This window comes from Neoarius graeffei, chromosome 8 (genome assembly GCF_027579695.1).
Source record: "Neoarius graeffei isolate fNeoGra1 chromosome 8, fNeoGra1.pri, whole genome shotgun sequence".
Lineage (NCBI taxonomy): Eukaryota > Metazoa > Chordata > Actinopteri > Siluriformes > Ariidae > Neoarius > Neoarius graeffei.
The window spans coordinates 75,679,565-75,701,832 of record NC_083576.1 but is presented as its reverse complement, the minus strand read 5'-3'; the positions used below and the strand labels follow the sequence as shown (position 1 = coordinate 75,701,832).

The 22,268-nt window shown below is 39.5% G+C and overlaps 1 protein-coding gene across 1 annotated transcript; it reads right to left on the bottom strand.

Moving 5' to 3' along the window:
• Positions 1 to 2,178: 2,178 nt before the first annotated feature.
• Positions 2,179 to 20,957, bottom strand: acte1 (actin, epsilon 1). Its single transcript, XM_060928255.1, has 9 exons — positions 20,847 to 20,957; positions 20,145 to 20,295; positions 16,504 to 16,632; positions 16,296 to 16,406; positions 10,163 to 10,247; positions 8,609 to 8,770; positions 7,930 to 8,121; positions 2,813 to 2,994; positions 2,179 to 2,489 (listed from the first exon to the last, which is right to left on the bottom strand). Exons 2-9 carry the CDS (start codon positions 20,271 to 20,273, stop codon positions 2,346 to 2,348), a joined length of 1,134 nt encoding a protein of 377 aa, XP_060784238.1. The 5' UTR covers positions 20,274 to 20,295; positions 20,847 to 20,957; the 3' UTR covers positions 2,179 to 2,345.
• Between the last annotated feature and the right edge of the window lie 1,311 nt (positions 20,958 to 22,268).

Here is a 22,268-nt window from a genome sequence, read left to right as displayed (position 1 = left end):
TCACCGTGCCATCCGCCGTTGCCAGTTAAAACTCTAGTTCAAAGAAGAAGCCGTATCTAAACATGATCCAGAAGCGCAGACGCCTTCTCTGGGCCAAGGCTCATTTAAAATAGACTGTGACAAAGTGGAAAACTATTCTGTGTTCAGACGAATCAAAATTTGAAGTTCTTTATGGAAATCAGGGATGCCGTGTCATTCGGACTAAAGAGGAGAAGGACGACCCAAGTTGTTATCAGCGCTCAGTTCAGAAGCCTGCATCTCTGATGGTATGGGGTTGCATTAGTGCGTGTGGCATGGGCAGCTTACACATCTGGAAAGACACCATCAATGCTGAAAGGTATATCCAGGTTCTAGAGCAACACATGCTCCCATCCAGATGACGTCTCTTTCAGGGAAGACCTTGCATTTTCCAACATGACAATGCCAAACCACATACTGCATCAATTACAGCATCATGGCTGTGTAGAAGAAGGGTCCGGGTACTGAACTGGCCAGCCTGCAGTCCAGATCTTTCACCCATAGAAAACATTTGGCGCATCATAAAACGGAAGATACGACAAAAAAGACCTCAGACAGTTGAGCAACTAGAATCCTACATTAGACAAGAATGGGTTAACATTCCTATCCCTAAACTTGAGCAACTCGTCTCCTCAATCCCCAGACGTTTACAGACTGTTGTAAAGAGAAAAGGGGATGTCTCACAGTGGTAAACATGGCCTTGTCCCAACTTTTTTGAGATGTGTTGTTGTCATGAAATTTAAAATCACCTAATTTTCCTCTTTAAATGATACATTTTCTCAGTTTAAACATTTGATATGTCATCTATGTTCTATTCTGAATAAAATATGGAATTTTGAACCTTCCACATCATTGCATTCCATTTTTATTTACAATTTGTACTTTGTCCCAACTTTTTTGGAATCGGGGTTGTATATAAAATTTCATGGAATAATTGTTTATATATATATATATATATATATATATATATATATATATATATATATATATAAACAATTATTCCATGAAATTGAGTTGTACATGAGCTGATAGCTGACAAGTACAACAAGACTGAGTGGAATAACTGTTTTATTCTACCCACTTTCACTGGATTTTGAGAAACAGAGTTTTGTATTTTTATTTTTTGAAATTCAATAGACAAAAACTTCATACAAAACATCTGACAAAATCATTTCCTCTTAGTCGGACTTCTTAAAAACCTATCGATGGCTGCACAAATTGACTTTAGTGTTGTTGTTTTTTGTTTTGTTTTTTTGTTGAAAGTGCCGTCTTGCTGTCGTGCCGAGGTATAGAATAACTTTAGACATTTATTTAATTCTTCCTTGGGCATTTCAGTTTTGTAATTTTCAAACTTCTTTGAGCTTTTGACACAGTCTAAAAAAAAATTAAATAATTTTAATGCTTAAAGATGAAGAATTTAAACAAACTGGTGAAATGACAGGAGCAATTTGAGAAAAATGCTATAATAATAACAATTATTGAAAAAATAATTTAAAATAGATATGTCCTTACCATCAAATACTTTTATTCCATATTTTGTTGCTTTTTTGTATTTTTTTTTGGGGGGGGAGGGGGTTTGCTTTTGAGTAGAGTTTTTTATTTCGTCTTCAGTTGGTTCAACAACACATGCCACCATTTTGTTTTTCTCTACTCACGGTATATGAGTGGATATCCTAGTAGTAGAGTAGCCAGTCAGAGCATGTGATTGCTCATATCCAGTGAAAGTGGATAGAATTTTTTTTTTTTTTTAAATTTGCTTGTTTTTAAAATCTGCAGTCTCAGGACTGAATAAAACACACATGGTATGCTACGTTTATGGCCTATATTAAATGTTCTAGTGTTCTTTTGTTACATTAAATCTTTTGTCAAGGGGCAACGGTGGCTCAGTGGTCAAGGTTCTTGAATCCTGATCTGAACGTCATGGGTTTAAGCCCCAGCATTGACAAGCTGCCATTATTGGGCTCTTGAGCAAGGCCCTTAATGCTCTCTGCTCATGTACCTTGATGTATGTCACTCTCCAGAAGAGTGTCTGCTAAATCCAAGTTATACTTGGTGAAAATAAAGAGTTTGAGAGTTTGCTTTTTCAACCCTCTTGCACTGGTTACTTTCAGAGTTGTGTATCTTCTAAAGCTTTTACAAATGCTAAACATCCACAACATGTTCCAAAATACACAAAACACATTTATTGACCAATGTACTACAGGTATGTATTTTTGAACATGGGCTTCCACAGAACACAAAACAGCACTTTGTGGACTCCTGAATGAAAGCCTGAAGGAAAGACAGGAGACAGAATCCAGGGGAATTGGCCAGAGGGGACAGGATGCTCAGAAGCACTTCCTGTGGACAATGGAGGGTCCGGCTTCATCGTACTCGTCCTTGCTGATCCACATCTGCTGGAAGGTGGAGAGTGAAGCCAAGATGGAGCCTCCGATCCACACGGAGTACTTCCTCTCAGGAGGGGCAATCATCTGCACAGGAGCATCAGTGGGATCATGTTCACATTTGCATGAATACGTACAATGTAACTGTGTGTATGTACTGCATATATATACACATACAGAGAGAGAGAGAGAAATAACAATGAAAAAAGTCTGTATTAAAGAAATAATTCACATTTTGCTTTATAAAAGAAAAATACAAGATTTGACATCTGACATGATTCTTCATTAGAAGGAGAAAATGTCATGGATTTAAAAAAAAAAATCCTCATAAAGGTCAGAGATGGGGAAAAATAGGAAAAGGATACCATACAGGACTGACATAACCCACTAATCATGGCGGTAGGGCTTACCTTGATCTTCATGGTGCTGGGGGCGAGTGCTGTGATCTCTTTCTGCATCCTGTCACCGATACCTGGGTACATGGTGGTGCCGCCGGACAGCACGTTGTTGGCATACAGGTCCTTACGAATGTCAATGTCGCACTTCATGATACCGTTGTAGGTGGTTTCATGGATGCCAGCCGACTCCATGCCTACAGATAGACAGTGTGAAAGTGTGTATGTACAAAACCAAAGCACTGTACATAGTGCAGAATTAACACTTTGAGTTGAAAACATATAGTTTGAGTTAATGTCTAGAGTATTTGACTGTAAAAAAAAATATTTTAAGAATTCTTTCGGGGGCAGCACGGTGGTGTAGTGGTTAGCGCTGTTGCCTCACAGCAAGAAGGTCCGGGTTCGAGCCCCGTGGCCGGTGAGGGCCTTTCTGTGTGGAGTTTGCATGTTCTCCCCGTGTCCGCGTGGGTTTCCTCCGGGTGCTCCGGTTTCCCCAACAGTCCAAAGACATGCAGGTTAGGTTAACTGGTGGCTCTAAATTGACCGTAGGTGTGAATGTGAGTGTGAATGGTTGTCTGTGTCTATGTGTCAGCCCTGTGATGACCTGGCGACTTGTCCAGGGTGTACCCCGCCTTTCGCCCGTGGTCAGCTGGGATAGGCTCCAGCTTGCCTGCGACCCTGTAGAACAGGATAAAGCAGCTAGAGATAATGAGATGAGATGAGAATTCTTTCGGCAGTTAATGACAAGGCCATTTAGCATAAATGGGTTATCTAGGATAAGTCCTCTCTCTCTCTCTGAAGGAGAATATCATTTTATTTGCTGTTAACCAATGCCTTAAAGGGAATTTTCTAAAACTTTTGTGTATCATAAGTAAAAATACACAGAATGGACTGAATAAGTGACACTGGGGCTGATTTCTTTCGAGCCCAGACTGTAGATTGATGCAGCCTATTATCCTCAGTTCAAGTGCTTTATTTTGATGTTGATAATATGAGGCTTAGTGGAGGTATGGATTCAACTGAGTGCCATTCTAGTTTCAATATATTATCAGGAATGAGTCCGTCAGTGATGGCGTAGCTCACTCCGGCCCCGTCTTTCCCAGAAGGAACTATCTAAAGTGGGCCACCTTGCGCAATAAATATTGCAAGCTATATACACTATATACAAGCTATATATAGAAACTGTATACACCCTAAGAATATCAACCTATTTGCCAGAAAGAATCCAAAATTGTGAGGAATGGACCAAGAAGAAGCGATTTTTGTTGAACTGCTCATTAAGGCTTAATTAGTCTATAACATCATTAATAATTGTAATTAAGCAAATCTGGGTAAAATTCTGTGCACCCTAGGTACCCCTACCTTCATGCCAAAAAGAATCAAAATCGGTGAAGAATTGAGGGAGAAAAAGCGATTTGTGTGGAAACTGCTCGTTAGGGATTGATTAATTACTCAATATCTTCATTAGTAATTGCAATTATGTAAATTTGGGTAGACACTATATGCACCCCAGGCAGACCTACTTTCCAGCCAAAATGAATAAAAATCAGTGAGGAATTGAGAGAGAAGTGATTTTCGTGAAATGTGGATGATGATGACCAGACGAAGGACAACACATAAGCTCATCACCTGTCAGCCAGATTAGCTCATAGCCTGAGTTAGAAATCCATCCATTATCCGTAACCACTTATCCTGTGTAGGGTCACGGGCAAGCTGGAGCCTATCCTAGCTGACTATGGGCGAGAGGCGGGGTACACCCTGGACAAGTCCCCAGATCATTGCAGGGCTGATAAACAGAGAAAAACAACCATTCACACTCACGGTCAATTTAGAGACACCAATTAGCCTAACCTGCATGTCTTTGGACTGTGGGGGAAAACCAGAGCACCCGGAGGAAACCCACGCAGACACTGGAAGAACATGCAAACTCCACACAGAAAGGCCCGTCAGCCACTGGGCTTGAACCCAGAACCTTCTTGCTGTGAGGCGACAGTGCTAACCACTACACCACCGTGCTGCCCCAATGCAGAATGATGAATATTAAATATCTGTGATATTGAACTTTCTTTGCTTTAAATATTTCATAATTCTAAAGCTCCCTTTTTTAATCCCAGATGTTCAATGTGGCCTCAGACTTATGGCCCCCCCAGTGAATATTCTACGCGTTAGTGTCATATAACTCATCAATGACTGCATTTGCCCTTTATCAAAGCGACACCAGAAGTTCGAAGTGTTAATTAAAGGAGGAAGTGAGCACACCTCTAGCTCTCTCGCATGAGGTGACAAAGATTGATGTTTGGATTTAGGAAGACCAGAGAACGTCTGCCCCTTAAATAGATCCTGAGCCTCTGGTTATATGGCACTGCTGTGAATTAACTGCTACCAAAAGGTGATCGGTCACCCAGATCTGTCCTACTGAGACAGCTGTGTGTCCATTCAAGTGTTTTTAAGGTGGGGAAAAAAGCCTACTTGCTTGAGGCAGAAAAATAAAAATAAAGTAGTTTCAGTCGCTCGAACGGTGGGTGTAAATGATGATGGAAAAACAAGCAGTGAATAAATAATGCATGCGATATGTAATGTATACTGTATATTACACAATTTAACTGTATATTACACTGTCATGTGTATGTATATTTGTAAAATATGTAATTTAGATACATTTACATCTGTAAAGTGTGTATGTGATTATAAATATAATATATGATTATACTGTATGATACTGTGACACTGTATGGAAGTTAAATTCAACATATAGATGGAAATATTAGAGTAGAAGTGTGTTATTCTCAACACATGAGACCAGCCTTTGTAAAACTATGTGCTTACCCTGTCACTTTAATCACACTGCACAGACTCTGTCCAGCGAGATGATTGAGAATTATTAATGACGTGAATTTTTCATGAGCTGAATTCAGGCTTTGTGTGTGAGAATTATCACATCTGTATTTCAGAGAGCCGTATGAGAGTAAAACAGTGATCACCTGATAATAAAGGCGACTCATAGAACCCCAATTTCTTAAAAGTTAGGACTCTGTGTACAGTAAAATGTAAATAAAAACAGAATGTGATAATTTGCAAAATCATGGAAACCCTATATTTCATTGAAAATATATCAAATGTTGAAACTGAGAAATTTTATTGTTTTTTGACAAACATATGCTCATTTTGGGGCGGCACAGTGGTGTAGTGGTTAGCGCTGTCGCCTCACAGCAAGAAGGTCCGGGTTCGAGCCCCGTGGCCGACGAGGGCCTTTCTGTGTAGAGTTTGCATGTTCTCCCCGTGTCCGCATAGGTTTCCTCCGGGTGCTCCGGTTTCCCCCACAGTCCAAAGACATGCAGGTTAGGTTAACTGATGACTCTAAATTGACCGTAGGTGTGAATGGTTGTCTGTGTCTATGTGTCAGCCCTGTGATGACCTGGCGACTTGTCCAGGGTGTACCCCACCTTTCGCCCGTAGTCAGCTGGGATAGGCTCCAGCTTGCCTGCGACCCTGTAGAACAGGATAAAGTGGCTAGAGATAATGAGATAAGATATGCTCAATTTGAATTTGATGTCAGCAACACATTTCAAGAAAAGTTGAGACAGGGGCATGTTTACCACTGTGTTGCATCATTTCTACTTTTAACAACACTGTAAATGTTTGGGAACTGAGGAGACCAACTGCTGTAGGTTTGAAAGAGAAATGTTGTCCCATTCTTGCCTGATATATAATTTCAGTTGCTCAACAGTTTGGGGTCTCTTTTGTCATATTTTGCGCTTCATAATGCACCAAATGTTTTAAATGGGAGACAGGTCTGGACTGTAGACAGGCCAGTTTAGCACCTGGACTCTTTTACTACGGAGCCATGCAGTTTTAATTTGCACAGAAAGCAGTTTGGTATTGTCTTGCTGAAAGAAGGAAGGCCTTCCCTGAAAAAGATTTTGTCTGGATGGCAGCATACTGCTCTGAAATGTGTACCGTATATCATTCAGCATTAATGATGCCTTCCCAGATGCACAAGCTACCCATGTCATGTGCACTAATGCACCCTCATACCATCACAGATACTGGCTTTTGAACTGTGCACTGATAACCCGCCGGATGGTCCCTCTCCTTTTTAGCCTGGAGGACGTAGTGTCCATGATTTCTAAAAAGAATTTCTACTTTTGGTTCGTCAGACCTCGGGACAATTTTCCACTTCGCCTCAGTTTATCGTAAAAGAGCTCGGGCCCAGAGAAGGTGGCAGTGTTTCTGGATCTTGTTTATATCTGGTTTTAACTTGCATTTGTGGATGCAGTAATGAACTGTTTTCACAGACAATGGTTTTCTGAAGTATTCCTGAGCCCATACAGTGATTTCCACGACAGACACGTGTCTGCTTTTAATGCAGTGTCTCCTGAGGGCCTGAAGATCACAGGCATCCAGTATCAGTTTTCAGCCTTGTCTCTTGCATACAGAGATTTCTCCAGATTCTCTGAATCTTTTAATGATATTATGTACCACAGATGATGTGATCCACAAATTCTTTGCAATTTTATATTGAGGAATGTTATTCTTAAATTGTTGCACTGTTTGCCCATGCAGTCTTTCACAGAGCGGTGAACCCCTCCCCATCTTTACTTCTGAGAGACTCCGCCTCTCTGGGATGCTCTTTTTATACCTAATCATGTTACTAACCTGTTGCCAATTAACCAAATTAGGGTGGCTGTTTATTTTATTTTATTTTTTTTTAGCATTACACAATGTTTCCAGTCTTTCGTTGCCCCTGTCCCAACTTTTCTGAAACATGTTGCTGGTACTTAATTCAAAATGAGCACATACCGTATTTTTCAAAAAACAATAACATTTCTCAGTTTCAACATTTGGTATGTTGCCTCTGTACTATTTTCAATGAGATATAAGATTTCCATGATTTACAAATCATAGCATACTCTTTTCATTTACAGTTTACACCATGCCCCAACGTTTTAGGAAATGGGGTTGTTTTGAATTATTATAAAATTTGTTAGCTAAATAAAAAAATACTTATATACATATATATTAATGCTGAATTTTATATATATATATATATATATATATATATATATATATATATATATATATATATGCCTTGTGTGTGTTGTGTGTATGTGTAAGTAAAGTGTCACACAGACCAATGAATGAAGGCTGGAAGAGTGTCTCAGGACAGCGGAAGCGCTCGTTGCCGATGGTGATGACCTGACCGTCTGGCAGCTCGTAGGACTTCTCCAGAGAGGAAGAGGAAGCGGCTGTTGCCATCTCATTCTCAAAGTCCAGGGCCACATAGCACAGCTTCTCCTTAATATCACGCACAATCTCCCTCTCAGCTGGGGAGGAAAGTAAATGTAAATCAATAACAAGTTTCTGCTAAAGGCGTAATAGAGTATCAGCATTATCAGTGAATACAGAGCTACTAATATTCATAATATTCATACAGGTTTAGTAGCATTTGCTCATTTCATATTGAACTACATCTCGGAGGTTATTATAATGGAAGTCTATTTCATTAAAACTCTTCCTCAAAGAATATTCAGCTCTTCAGTGATGTCAGTCAGATTTGCTGATATGGTTGAGGGCATTGGGTCTTAAAATGGGCTCCATAAAGCTTTGAAAGGGTCCATGATTTTATTTATTTTTGACTCGTCCCATGTTTTTAACATGTTTATTTCAAACATCAGTCACTTAAAAAATGTCGACCCATAAATAATGACAACTTGGATCTCATGGGTGAAAGTTTGGGACAAAGTGTGTATGTGGGTAAGTGTGTGTGAGTGTGTGTGTGAGAGAGAGAGAGACACATTGAGTTAGCAGTACCTGTAGTGACGAAGGAGTAGCCTCTCTCAGTGAGGATCTTCATGAGGTAGTCGGTGAGGTCTCTGCCGGCCAGATCCAGCCTCATGATGGCATGGGGAAGAGCGTAACCCTCGTACACCGGCACATTGTGGGTCACACCATCACCAGCATCTAGAACAATGCCTGTACGCACAGAGAGAGAGAGAGAGAGAGAGAGAGAGAGAGAGTTATCCTGAGAATTTAGCTTAATAATAATAATAATAATAATAATAATAATAATAACATTTATTATTATTATTATTATTATTATTATTATTATTAAGCTAAATTCTCAGGATAATATTCTCAGGAATAATAATAATAATAATAATAATAATAATTATTATTATTATTATTATTATTATTATTATTATTATGATTCCTGAGAATATTATCCTGGTAATTTAGGTTTTATTATTATTATTATTATTATTATTGTAATGATAAGGATTTATAAACATTAATAATAATAATAATAATAATAATAATGTTTATAAATCCTTATCATTACAATAATAATAATAATAATAAAACCTAAATTCTCAGGATAATATTCTCAGGAATAATAATAATAATTATTATTATTATTATTATTATTATTATGGCGGCACGGTGGTGTAGTGGTTAGCGCTGTTGCCTCACAGCAAGAAGGTCCTGGGTTCGAGCCCCGGGGCCGGCGAGGGCCTTTCTGTGTGGAGTTTGCATGTTCTCCCCGTGTCCGCGTGGGTTTCCTCCGGGTGCTCCGGTTTCCCCCACAGTCCAAAGACATGCAGGTTAGGTTAACTGGTGACTCTAAATTGACCGTAGGTGTGAATGTGAGTGTGAATGGTTGTCTGTGTCTATGTGTCAGCCCTGTGATGACCTGGCGACTTGTCCAGGGTGTACCCCGCCTTTCGCCCGTAGTCAGCTGGGATAGGCTCCAGCTTGCCTGCGACCCTGTAGAAGGATAAAGCGGCTAGAGATAATGAGATGAGATTATTATTATTAATCCTCAAAGCTAATCAAAAATAAACTCCATTAATATGATCCAACAAATATAAATGCAAAAAATTATATAAATACAAAATTCATTTTTGTCATGGAGTCACATGATATACTTCCAAACATATTTATTTGTATAATAAAGACTGCTGCATTCACTTTCAATCAAATTCTTTCCGGAAATAAATTCGTGGGGAATGTACATTTTTAATGTTGTCCAAAAATATGTCTTGTGAAGCATGTGCAATTTGTCTTTGTTCTTAAACTTGATATATTGCAGTACAACTCAATGCCTGAGAGAATTATCTGCGCCCTTCTCTATGTACAGTGCTGTTCCTTAGTCTACTTTTAAATTCCTCATCAGCTTTTCATGAGAAGTGAGTAGATTTGACAGCTGCTAAATCATTCAAAGAACATTCCAGCCGTAATCCATCATTTACAATATGAGGTATTGATCAGAAAGCTTTAAAGTCAGTGAGAAGAGAAGAGAAGAGAAGAGAAGAGAAGAGAAGAGAAGAGAAGAGAAGAGAGTTTGGTATGGAACTATGTTCTGACCTGTGGTACGGCCGGAAGCGTAGAGTGAGAGCACAGCCTGGATGGCCACGTACATAGCAGGAACGTTGAAGGTCTCAAACATGATCTGAAATCATACAAAGCTTCTGTGATAAGCAACAGCTAAGATGAGCAAACGTGAGAGTAGATGAAATGTTAAAGGGGCAGTTTGTAATTATAGAGCCCCCTGCTGCCTGTGAAGTGAATTACAGTTGTAGCTACTGTTAAGATATCCGAACCTAACCTAACCTAACCTAACCTAAATCAACACTACCATGATACTTTTCAAGTCCATTAGAGACATCAAAGTGACTAACATGAGAAATAAATGAGAAAGAAAACACTTTTCAGTATGCCATTGTCAAAAAATAATAAACCTTTCCAATATTTTTCTAAAAGGTTCCAAAAATACCACTTTGTGAAGTGTTTTATTTATACTGTCCCTCAGCAATTTGTGAACAATTCCAATTTTCGTTTGATAAAAATAAAAAGGCACATCAAACCTTTTATCCATTTGTAGTTACAGGGAAACAGATGTTAGCTCCTGTTATCACTTACACTATACACTCTGAGAAAATAAAGTACATTATTATACATACAGGCAATGCCGGGGTGGCCCTATATTTAGCCGGGACCATCCCCGGCCCAAACCATCAATGGTGGCCTGCTTGGAGCATGGGGAAAATAATTTTCACTAATTTTGGTCACTGATCTTATTCTTGCATTAATCATCAATTCAACTGCACTCTGCATTTTCACATGGCAGCCCAGACGCCGACAGCATCGCAGCAGATTAAATAGGCGCTACCAAATAAGGAAATTCTCCCCTCCCCTCTATTGCAGTTGGTTTGGTCCAAGACTCCTCCTCTGTATTGCGGGGAACTTAAACAACATTGGCACGAAACAGCGCGCGTCAGTGATGGAGGGCAGAAAGAGGCCAGGTGGAACCGAAAGGGCGGAGCTTAAAAAAAGGAAGGAGGTGGCAGCAAAATGTGCCAAATTGACAGATATGTTCTCAAGACCAGCTGGTAGGTTACGAAAGATATGGAGTATGATAACCCTGTTTGTCGATTTTATCAGTCTATGCTAGGCCTATAATGTGTCGATAGTTTGCGATGTCAATTCAGCTTTTTGATGTCATGTGAAATCTCGCAATTTACACGGTATAGATGTGGTGTATGTCTTAATTCTAAGAAGAACCGGACATTGCTTTACATCCCAGTTATTAACAATTTTAGATGAACAGGTCCCAAATGTGCTGTTGCGCGTTATTTCCTCATCCAGCCTATTTCATCTCGCTGTCACACCGTGCATTTCCACAGGCGTGCGCACATTGTGGTTATGAACACACAGGCCTAGAAGTCATATTTGATGTTAAATATCTCATCTCATCTCATTATCTCTAGCCGCTTTATCCTTCTACAGGGTCGCAGGCAAGCTGGAGCCTATCCCAGCTGACTACGGGCGAAAGGCGGGGTACACCCTGGACAAGTCGCCAGGTCATCACAGGGCTGACACATAGACACAGACAACCATTCACACTCACATTCACACCTACGGTCAATTTAGAGTCACCAGTTAACCTAACCTGCATGTCTTTGGACTGTGGGGGAAACCGGAGCACCCGGAGGAAACCCACGCGGACACGGGGAGAACATGCAAACTCCACACAGAAAGGCCCTCGCCGGCCCCGGGGCTCGAACCCAGAACCTTCTTGCTGTGAGGCGACAGCGCTAACCACTACACCACCGTGCCGCCACTGATGTTAAATAATTGTTGTTAAATATATAACTTAGAAGAGGTGTATGCGTATGCCAATATTCTAAGCAGAATCGAACACTTGCTTTAGCCTACATTTCATTTAACCATTTTTGAGTTGCCTAATGCGCCCTCACGCTTTATCTGCCGGTTGCTGAGTACCCAGCATTGTTGATTTGCCATTATTTTCGAGGCGTATGCGGCATGTAATGCACAAGCATTGGTTCAAATGCACGCGAGAACCTATATTGTTAAAGTGAAGTGAAGTGAAGTTTACCTGAATTTAAACCAAATAAAAAGCATTGTGAAAGAAGAGTTATTTGTTTTATCTTTTTTAATGTACTCAAATTCCTCCTCCATTTCAAAGTGGCCTGAATGTGAATTAAACTCCCGGACTGAAAACAGGGCCCACTCCGGCCCTGCATACAGGACACTTTTTCGATGGAATAAAAACATGTGTTCTATTCCCTTCTCGCAGGTTTCATCCATTTGGTTTAATAGCATGCAATATTGTTAGCATATCACTTATCCTATATGTATTACATCACTCTACCCAATGGAGAATGAGCATTGAATATGGTTTATGATATTGTATGGTTGTCAAGACAACATGTCACACGTCAGAGGCGTAAAACTTCCATGCTAGCTAGTGACTGTGACAAGTTGTAAACAAACATGGCCACCAGGTTTGCTTCGTTAAATACGGAAGATTCTGAGAGAATTTTGAAAGAGAAAGACACGCTGAACACCTGAAAGGAATGTATAATAATAATAATAATAATAATAATAATATTGGCTGGCTTTTTTTCCATGGTATATCAGATATATTCCATTCAGCTACTCATCTTCGATTCATTCAGTATCATGCTCGCTGAATGGAATATATCTGATACACCACTCAACGCCAGCCGATATTATTTAATTATTATACATACAGGCCACTGTTTCAATGGAATAAATACATGTATTCTGTTCCCTTCTAGCGGGTTTATTGATAGTATGTAATATTGTTATCATATCGCTTATCCTCCATGTATTACGCCACTCTCCCCAATGGAGAATGAACGTGAAATATTATGACAGTATTGCATGTTGTCAAGACAACACGATGTCACACATCAGAGCTCATGCGAAGATCCAGTGACAAAACTTTTCTACTGTGCATGCACACAATCATTTCTTTGTCGGTTGGGAAAGAGAGAAGACGAGGCTAATCCAGTGCTACTGCTAGGATTAAGCACTAAATAAATAAACTGAAAACTGAAACCGAAGACGTGATGAACACCCAAAAGGCTACCAAAACTTCATTAGATATTCTTCATGCATATTTACAAGAGAAAAACATACCAATGGACATTGAAAAACTGGAAAAGAGACACATTTCTTTTCTGTAAAACTTCCAAGCTAGCAAGCAAGTGTGACAGTTTGAAAACAAACATGGCCACGCGGTTTGCTTTGTTAAAAGCAGAAAATTTTGAGAGAATTTTGGCTGCCAGGTCGCTCCGTTGTGTGTAGTTGTTGATATTAATTTTAAAAGTAACTAAGTAAATTACACAGGAAAAATATGAATAATAATAATATTCAGCTTGACTGCGCTAGCATTGGCCTTCGTTAACACTACACCAGCTAGAAGGTAACTGCACTGCCGTGCTAACAGCACTGAGTCACGGGTAAGCTAGCATTAGCCTTTGAGAATGCTGATATGAAGAGAGTGTGTATGTATAATAATAATAATAATAATAATAATAATAATATGTATTATTATTATTATTATTATTATTATTATTATTATTATAAGAAGAGAATATTGGCTGGTTTTTTGGTGGTATATCAGATATATTCTATTCAGCTCCTCATCTTCAACTTGTTCAATATCATGCTAGCTGAATGGACTATATCTGATATACCACTCAACACCAGCCAATATCATTTAAATATTGTACCTTTAGTCGTACAATGGCTTGTCACTGGGGCAGTATCCTCAAAGGTACTCATTTATACCCTTTATACACTGCTTGGGAACATATATGTAACTTTTTAGCCCTAAAAAGGTTCACATAGCTACAGTGGTGCTTGAAAGTTTGTGAACCCTTTAGAATTTTCTATATTTCTGCATAAATATGGCCTAAAACAACATCAGATTTTCACACAAGTCCTAAAAGTAGATAAAGAGAACCCAGTTAAACAAATGAGATAAAAATATTATACTTGGTCATTTATTTATTGAGGAAAATGATCCAATATTACATATCTGTGAGTGGCAAAAATATGTGAACCTCTAGGATTAGCAGTTAATTTGAAGGTGAAATTAGAGTCAGGTGTTTTCAATCAATGAGATGACAATCAGGTGTGAGTAGGCACCGTGCTTTATTGAAAGAACAGGGATCTATCAAAGTCTGATCTTCACAACACATGTTTGTAGAAGTGTATCATGGCACGAACAAAGGAGATTTCTGAGGACCTCAGAAAAAGCGTTGTTGATGCTCATCAGGCTGGAAAAGGTTACAAAACCGTCTCTAAACAGTTTGGACTCTACCAATCCACAGTCAGACAGATTGTGTACAAATGGAGGAAATTCAAGACCATTGTTACCCTCCCCAGGAGTGGTCAACCAACAAAGATCACTCCAAGAGGAAGGTGTGTAATAGTCAGCGAGGTCACAAAGGACCCCAGGGGAACTTCTAAGCAACTGAAGGCATCTCTCACATTGGCTAATGCTCATGAGTCCACCATCAGGAGAACACTGAACAACAATGGTGTGCATGGCAGGGTTGCAAGGAGAAAGCCACTGCTCTCCAAAAAGAACATTGCTGCTCGTCTGCAGTTTGCTAAAGATCACATGGACAAGCCAGAAGGCTATTGGAAAAATGTTTTGTGGACGGATGAGACCAAATAGAACTCTTTGGTTTAAGTGAGAAGCGTTATGTTTGGAGAAAGGAAAACACTGCATTCCAGCATAAGAACATTATCCCATCTGTGAAACATGGTGGTGGTAGTATCATGGTTTGGGCCTGTTTTGCTGCATCTGGGCCAGGACGGCTTGCCATCATTGATGGAACAATGAATTCTGAATTATACCAGCGAATTCTAAAGGAAAATGTCATGACATCTGTCCATGAACTGAATCTCAAGAGAAGGTGGGTCATGCAGCAAGACAACGACTCTAAGCACACAAGTCATTCTACCAAAGAATGGTTAAAGAAGAATAAAGTTAATGTTTTGGAATGGCCAAGTCAAAGTCCTGACCTTAATCCAATGGAAATGTTGTGGAAGGACCTGAAGCAAGCAGTTCATGTGAGGAAACCCACCAACATCCCAGAGTTGAAGCTGTTCTGTACGGAGGAATGGGCTAAAATTCCTCCAAGCCAGTGTGCAGGACTGATCAACAGTTACCGAAAATGTTTAGTTGCAGTTATTGCTGCACAAGGGGGTCACACCAGATACTGAAAGCAAAGGTTCACATACTTTTGCCACTCGCAGATTTCATTTTCCTCAATAAATAAATGACCAAGTGTAATATTTTTGTCTCATTTGTTTAACTGGGTTCTCTTTATCTACTTTTAGGACTTGTGTGAAAATCTGATGAGGTTTTAGGTTATATTTATGCAGAAATATAGAAAATTCTAAAGAGTTCACAAACTTTCAAGCACCACTGTACCTTGAGGTCCAGTAATGAGCCCTAGAGGGGACATTAATGCAGACTGTACCTTGGGGGAGAGAAATGGACTCCTATTGTACCACTATTTCTGACAGTGTAGCTATTATACAGCTGCTTCCTCATCAGAATCTTGACATTTATAAGATTTTTAAATATGCAAATTTTCTTGTTCATTAGAAACCAGAGAGCACAAATCCCTCTGTCCTGAAGACTTACTGATAATAACAAAGCACTAACACTAGAGACTCCTTCCATAACTGTTCCATAAATGTCTCTGAAACGATAGTTTCATTATATAAACTTTGCATGAAAAAAAATAACAGCTTTAAAATCTATTTCTGATTCATCTGAGATTATGTGGAGCATCTGCACTAGAATTCTCTGAGTTGTTGTCATAGAAACTTTATCTTATCAGAAGAAGTACACAAATATAAACCTGTGATTAATAAACTGCTCTAATAGAAAATAACTCTACAGCTAACAACCAATCAGTTATGAGAATTGAACTGCACTGTGGCAAAAATGCCTTTTAAACAAATCCTAAGTAGCATCTGTCTCAAAAAAAAGTACTTAGATGCTTTTCATCCCTCATCATGATGATTTTTTTTTTTTAATGGAAACTCCACATCAGAGCATCTTCACTGTCAATCCTCGAATACCTCTGTTTCACTTTACTTGGATAAAATGTAAATATAAAAAGAGATATTCTGGATCACATACCTGAGTCATCTTCTCCCTGTTGGCTTTGGGGTTGAGTGGAGCCTCAGTCAGGAGGACGGGGTGCTCCTCAGGAGCCACACGGAGCTCGTTGTAGAAGGTGTGGTGCCAAATCTAAAGTTCATCAGAACTTGTTTGTTATTATTCAGCAGGATTCGTTATGAACTGCTCAATCATACAGCTCTGTCATACATCTTCATGAGTCTTGTACCTTCTCCATATCGTCCCAGTTTGTGATGATGCCATGCTCAATGGGGTATTTGAGGGTGAGGATGCCTCTCTTGCTCTGGGCCTCGTCTCCTACGTAGCTGTCTTTCTGACCCATACCCACCATCACACCCTAGAAGGAAGATAACCTTCACCAGTTAGCCACTCCACAGACTTTCACTCTACTTATTTCTGCTTATATATACAGTTAGGTCCATAAATATTTGGACAGAGACAAAATTTTTCTAATTTTGGTTCTGTACATTACCACAATGAATTGTGAACAAAACAATTCAGATGCAGTTGAAGTTCAGACTTTCAGCTTTAATTCAGTGGGTTGAACAAAATGATTGCATAAAAATGTGAGGAACTAAAGCATTTTTTAAACACAATCCCTTCATTTCAGGGGCTCAAAAGTAATTAGACAAATTAAATAATTGTAAATAAAATGTTCATTTCTAATACTTGGTTGAAAACCTTTTGTTGGCAATGACTGCCTGAAGTCTTGAACTCATGGACATCACCAGACGCTGTGTTTCCTCCTTTCTAATGCTCTGCCAGGCCTTTACTGAAGCGGTTTTTAGTTGCTGTTTGTTTGTGGGCCTTTCTGTCTGAAGTTTAGTCTTTAACAAGTGAAATGCATGCTCAATTGGGTTGAGATCAGGTGACTGACTTGGCCATTCAAGAATATTCCACTTCTTTGCTTTAATAAACTCCTGGGTTGCTTTGGCTTTATGTTTTGGGTCATTGTCCATCTGTATTATGAAACACCGACCAATCAGTTTGGCTGCATTTGGCTGGATTTGAGCACACAATTCTCTGAATACCTCAGAATTCATCCAGCTGCTTCTGTCCTGTGTCACATCATCAATAAACACTAGTGACCCAGTGCCACTGGCAACCATGCATGCCCAAGCCATCACACTGCCTCCGCTGTGTTTTACAGATGATGTGGTATGCTTTGGATCATGAGCTGTACCATGCCTTCGCCATACTTTTTTTCTTTCCATCATTCTGGTAGAGGTTGATCTTGGTTTCATCTGTCCAAAGAATGTTCTTCCAGAACTGTGCTGGCTTTTTTAGATGTTTTTTAGCAAAGTCCAATCTAGCCTTTTTATTCTTGAGGCTTATGAGTGGCTTGCACCGTGCAGTGAACCCTCTGTATTTACTTTCATGCAGTCTTCTCTTTATGATAGATTTGGATATTGATACGCCTACCTCCTGGAGAGTGTTGTTCACTTGGTTGGCTGTTGTGAAGGGGTTTCTCTTCACCATGGAAATTATTCTGTGATCATCCACTACTGTTGTCTTCTGTGAGTGTCCAGGTCTTTTTGCTTTGATGAGTTCACCAGTGCTTTCTTTCTTTCTCAGGATGTACCAAACTGTAGATTTTGCCACTCCTAATATTGTAGCAATTTCTCGGATGGTTTTTTTCTGTTTTCGCAGCTTAAGGATGGCTTGTTTCACCTGCATGGAGAGCTCCTTTGACCGCATGTTTTCTTCACAGCAAAATCTTCCAAATGCAAGCACCACACCTCAAATCAACTCCAGGCCTTTAATCTGCTTAATTGAGAATGACATAACGAAGGAATTTCCCACACCTGCCCATGAAATAGCCTTTGAGTCAACTGTCCAATTACTTTTGGTCCCTTTAAAAACAGGGTGGCACATGTTAAGGAGCTGAAACTCCTAAACCCTTCATCCAATTTTAATGTGGATACCCTCAAATGAAAGCTGAAAGTCTGGACTTTATGTCCATGTCCATTATAACTATAACTTGAATATGTTTCAGTAAACAGGTAAAAAAACAAAATTTGTGTCAGTGTCCAAATATATATGGACCTAACTGTAGATATGAATATGGATATGAGCAATCGTGCACTCTGATTGGCTACTTTACTACTAAGCTATCAGCTCATATACCGTGAGTAGAGAAAAACAAAATGGCGGAACGTGTTGCTGAACCAACCGAGGATGAAATAAAACTCTACTCGGAAACAAAAACCCAAAAAAATACATTAAAAAAGCAACAAAATATGGAATAAAAGTATTTGATGATAAGAACGTATCTTTTTTATTTTTCAAGAATTATTATTATTGCATTTTTCACAAATTGCGCCTGTCATTTCGCCGGTTTGTTTACATTCTTCATCTTTAAGCATTTAAATTTGTTGAATTTTTTTAGACCGGTTCAAAAGCGAAAAGAAGTTTGAAAATTACATCACTGAAATGTCCAAGGAAGAATGAAATAAATGTCGAAAGCTATTCTATACCTTGGCTAAAGTCAATTCATGCAGCCATCGATAGGTTTTTAAGAAGTCCATCTAAGCGGAAATGATTTTGTTGGACGTTTTATATAAAGTTTTCATTTATCGATTTGGTAAAAAATAAAAATAAAAATGCTCTGTTTCTCAAAATCCAGTGAATGTGGATAGAATAAAACAGTTATTCCACTCAATCTCGTCATACACGACTTACAGCCAACTCAGTGCTATGCGCCTCGTCGGCTATCAGCTCGATTCGATTTTGTGGAATAATTATTAAATATTACATATTACAGTACTGTGCAAAACTCTTAGGCACCCTATAATTTTTCATATAAACTTTGTTATAGATTTCTATTTTATGACTTCTACATTATTGAGTCAGTACAAAAACATTTTAGAGTCCAAACGTTCGTTTTCCAGCACAAAATTAAATGTTACACAAAAAAAATGTTTGTATCTAAGCAGCATATTACATATAAGAGAGCACTTTTCAGATTAAAAAAGAAAACATAATGAAGGCTACTGGGGTTTTGGTGCAAAATGAAGAAGCGAGTGTGACAGTCAAAGTGTCCAGAAGAACTGCGGCTGGTTCTGGAAGATGCTCAGTAAAACCTACAGCTCATTTCCGCATAAAACTGCACTCATTGTACCGGAGATGACTATTATTATTTTTTTTTAAAGCAAAGGGTCGTCTCATACCAAATAGACTTTGTTTCATTTATTATGGCTTACTGCTTACTGTTTATAGTATTTTTTTAAATGTTGAAACATTTAATTTCATTATTGTTTAAGCCATTTCTGGTCTACAGCATTTCTTTACATGTGCCTGAGACTTTTGCACAGGACTGTATATATTCTATAAAACATTTATGCTTATTACAGAGGGAAAGTGCGTTCCACTGAGCTCTAGCACTGGGCCATTTCCGGGAAATAAGAGTTTGGGTCATGGTGACAGCGTGTGTATGTCAGCCTCGGTTCAGAGGTTTCAGTTTCGAAAACTGTAAGAGGTAAGAGTAGAATAATATAAAGTACAGACACTTGGTATATTTTACTTCTGTGATTTTTGAATTGTTCATTTTTGAATTACGCTTCATTTTTGTGGCTACTGCTTCATAGAGTAAATATATATGCTATATTTACTGTATGGACATGGGATCAGAAAACAATTGTATTTATAAGCAGTAGCCACATGGACCCATAGGGGACCTATTTTTTTTCGCGATATCTTCCTTCATATTCATCATAAGTGCTACCAGGCGAGGTTTGTTTTGCCTGGGAACACTTGTTATGGTTTGTATTTTGACTAGACGGACCAGGCTAGGAGACCACTTAGTGTGTAAGTGGGTAAGAGTGTGTGAGAGTGTGTGAATAGGATTACCTGGTGGCGAGGACGGCCCACGATGGAGGGAAACACAGCTCGGGGAGCGTCATCTCCGGCAAACCCTGCCTTCACCAGGCCTGAGCCGTTATCACACACCAGAGCTGTGGGCTCTTCCTCGTCGCACATGATTACTCACACTGCCGATGGACTGCACACACACACACACACACACACACACACACAATTTATAAGTTGTATAAAACTGTAATAACTAAAAATAAATAAATAAATAAATAAATTGTTTGTATTGGTTAATTAATAAAGCAGATTTTTTTTCCCTATTTGATGAAAACATTGACCCCATATTACACTCTGACATTTTATCCCTTTAACTCCTTAAAATCTAATTTTATCATTCACTAATTCACCTTAAGGCATATTATTCAGTAACTACTATAAATTATTATTCAGTGACTACAACATCACAAATAAAACAGTTGTGTCAATATAAGTGAGAGGATTTGAGCAGAAAATTTGAAGATGTCAAGCAAATCAACACTTCACAAAACTTTATTGATGAGTCATAAAAAAGCCGAGCTAATATCAATAATTTTTTTATATCATGTGTGTATTCGCTTTATACACAATGTAGCTTGTTAATTCACACATACACTCATCACTCATGTATCCGATCCATCTTACCTGCGCCAGTGTAGCAGAACAAACCATTAACATAATAAGACTATCTCATCGACTCACCTGGGTGATTTAGACAAAGAGGCCTGGAATGGCGGCTCCCTTGAGAGAGAGAGGGATTGAATCAGAGAGAGAGTGAGCCTGCCTTTCACCTCCTCACTCTATTTAAACCCGACAATGTGGCTGAGCCATCGCACGGCCGCCGGACCTCACGCCTTTTTAGGACACGATGCGTCCCAGCCACACTCCCATGTGCACTAAGGTAGACTGTCCTCCGTGCCCCAGGAATCCTGGAATCTGTCCCACAACAGCGGCTGTCCATGGGCGTTTAATATTAGAAGGTAATTTATTTCCCTGTAGGACAGTCAGGCCTACAAAAAAGAGGCGAACAGTAGAGAATGGCATGCCGGTATTTGCTATAAATAAACCAATGGACAATGGTCATAATGGTGATATGGCCGTTTGTCTGATGACCGTTGACTGGTTGGGCATTCCAACACGGGTACGAGGGCGACCTCAGCCAGCAGGCCTTCAAAGGAAATTTTTCAACACGGCTCGACAACGGGTGTGGAGAATCCACTGCCAAGCCAGGTCTATTTTCTCCAGAGCAGAAGGGGAGGATCTCACACAGGAAGCAATTGGTTTACAAATGACAAATCGAGACAGTTTCAAGCTGGAATAGTATCTATATGAGGGCGTAAACTCCTACACACACTCCATTCGGCAATCAGAAGCGTCAGTGTTCTCATATTCAGTTTATATCAACAGTTTAAACAGGGATTTGTTTCCTGATGTCAGTTTTCTAGAAGAATTCTGTTTGCAATAATCTGTTCATTTCACTTCGTCTCTTTTTATCTATAGATCCTCGGAAAAAAATGGTACTGGTATGTTACACTGAAGGGTACAGCTTTCGTAACTTCAGTGTGTATCTTTTACCTGGAAAGGTGCTACCTTTAACCCATAAGAACCTGGACCCATTTGTCTTAAGGGAAAATTACAGGGGATACAAAGCAGACCAAATGGATCTCATCGAACACATTTCTGACTTTTTTTTTGGAACTACAACCTTGTAGTGTCAAAAATCTGTAAAGTAATGTAAATATGTTACCTTGGGCGTTTATGGTAAATTTTAAATAAATAAAATAAATGAGGGCGGCACGGTGGTGTAGTGGTTAGCGCTGTCGCCTCACAGCAAGAAGGTCCTGGGTTCGAGCCCCGGGGCCGGCGAGGGCCTTTCTGTGTGGCGTTTGCATGTTCTCCCCGTGTCCGCGTGGGTTTTCTCCGGGTGCTCCGGTTTCCCCCACAGTCCAAAGACATGCAGGTTAGGTTAACTGGTGACTCTAAATTGACCGTAGGTGTGAATGTGAGTGTGAATGGTTGTCTGTGTCTATGTGTCAGCCCTGTGATGACCTGGCGACTTGTCCAGGGTGTACCCCACCTTTCGCCCGTAGTCAGCTGGGATAGGCTCCAGCTTGCCTGCAACCC

Excerpts from the sequence above, each read along its gene's own strand:
- acte1 (XM_060928255.1), bottom strand. The coding sequence starts at position 20,273 with ATGTGCGACGAGGAAGAGCCCACAGCTCTGGTGTGTGATAACGGCTCA. Across the intron at positions 10,248-16,295 it reads ACAGGGAGAAGATGACTCAG|ATCATGTTTGAGACCTTCAA; the intron begins GTATGTGATCCA and ends GTATGATTTCAG. Across the intron at positions 2,490-2,812 it reads CCAGCACCATGAAGATCAAG|ATGATTGCCCCTCCTGAGAG; the intron begins GTAAGCCCTACC and ends GCTCCTGTGCAG.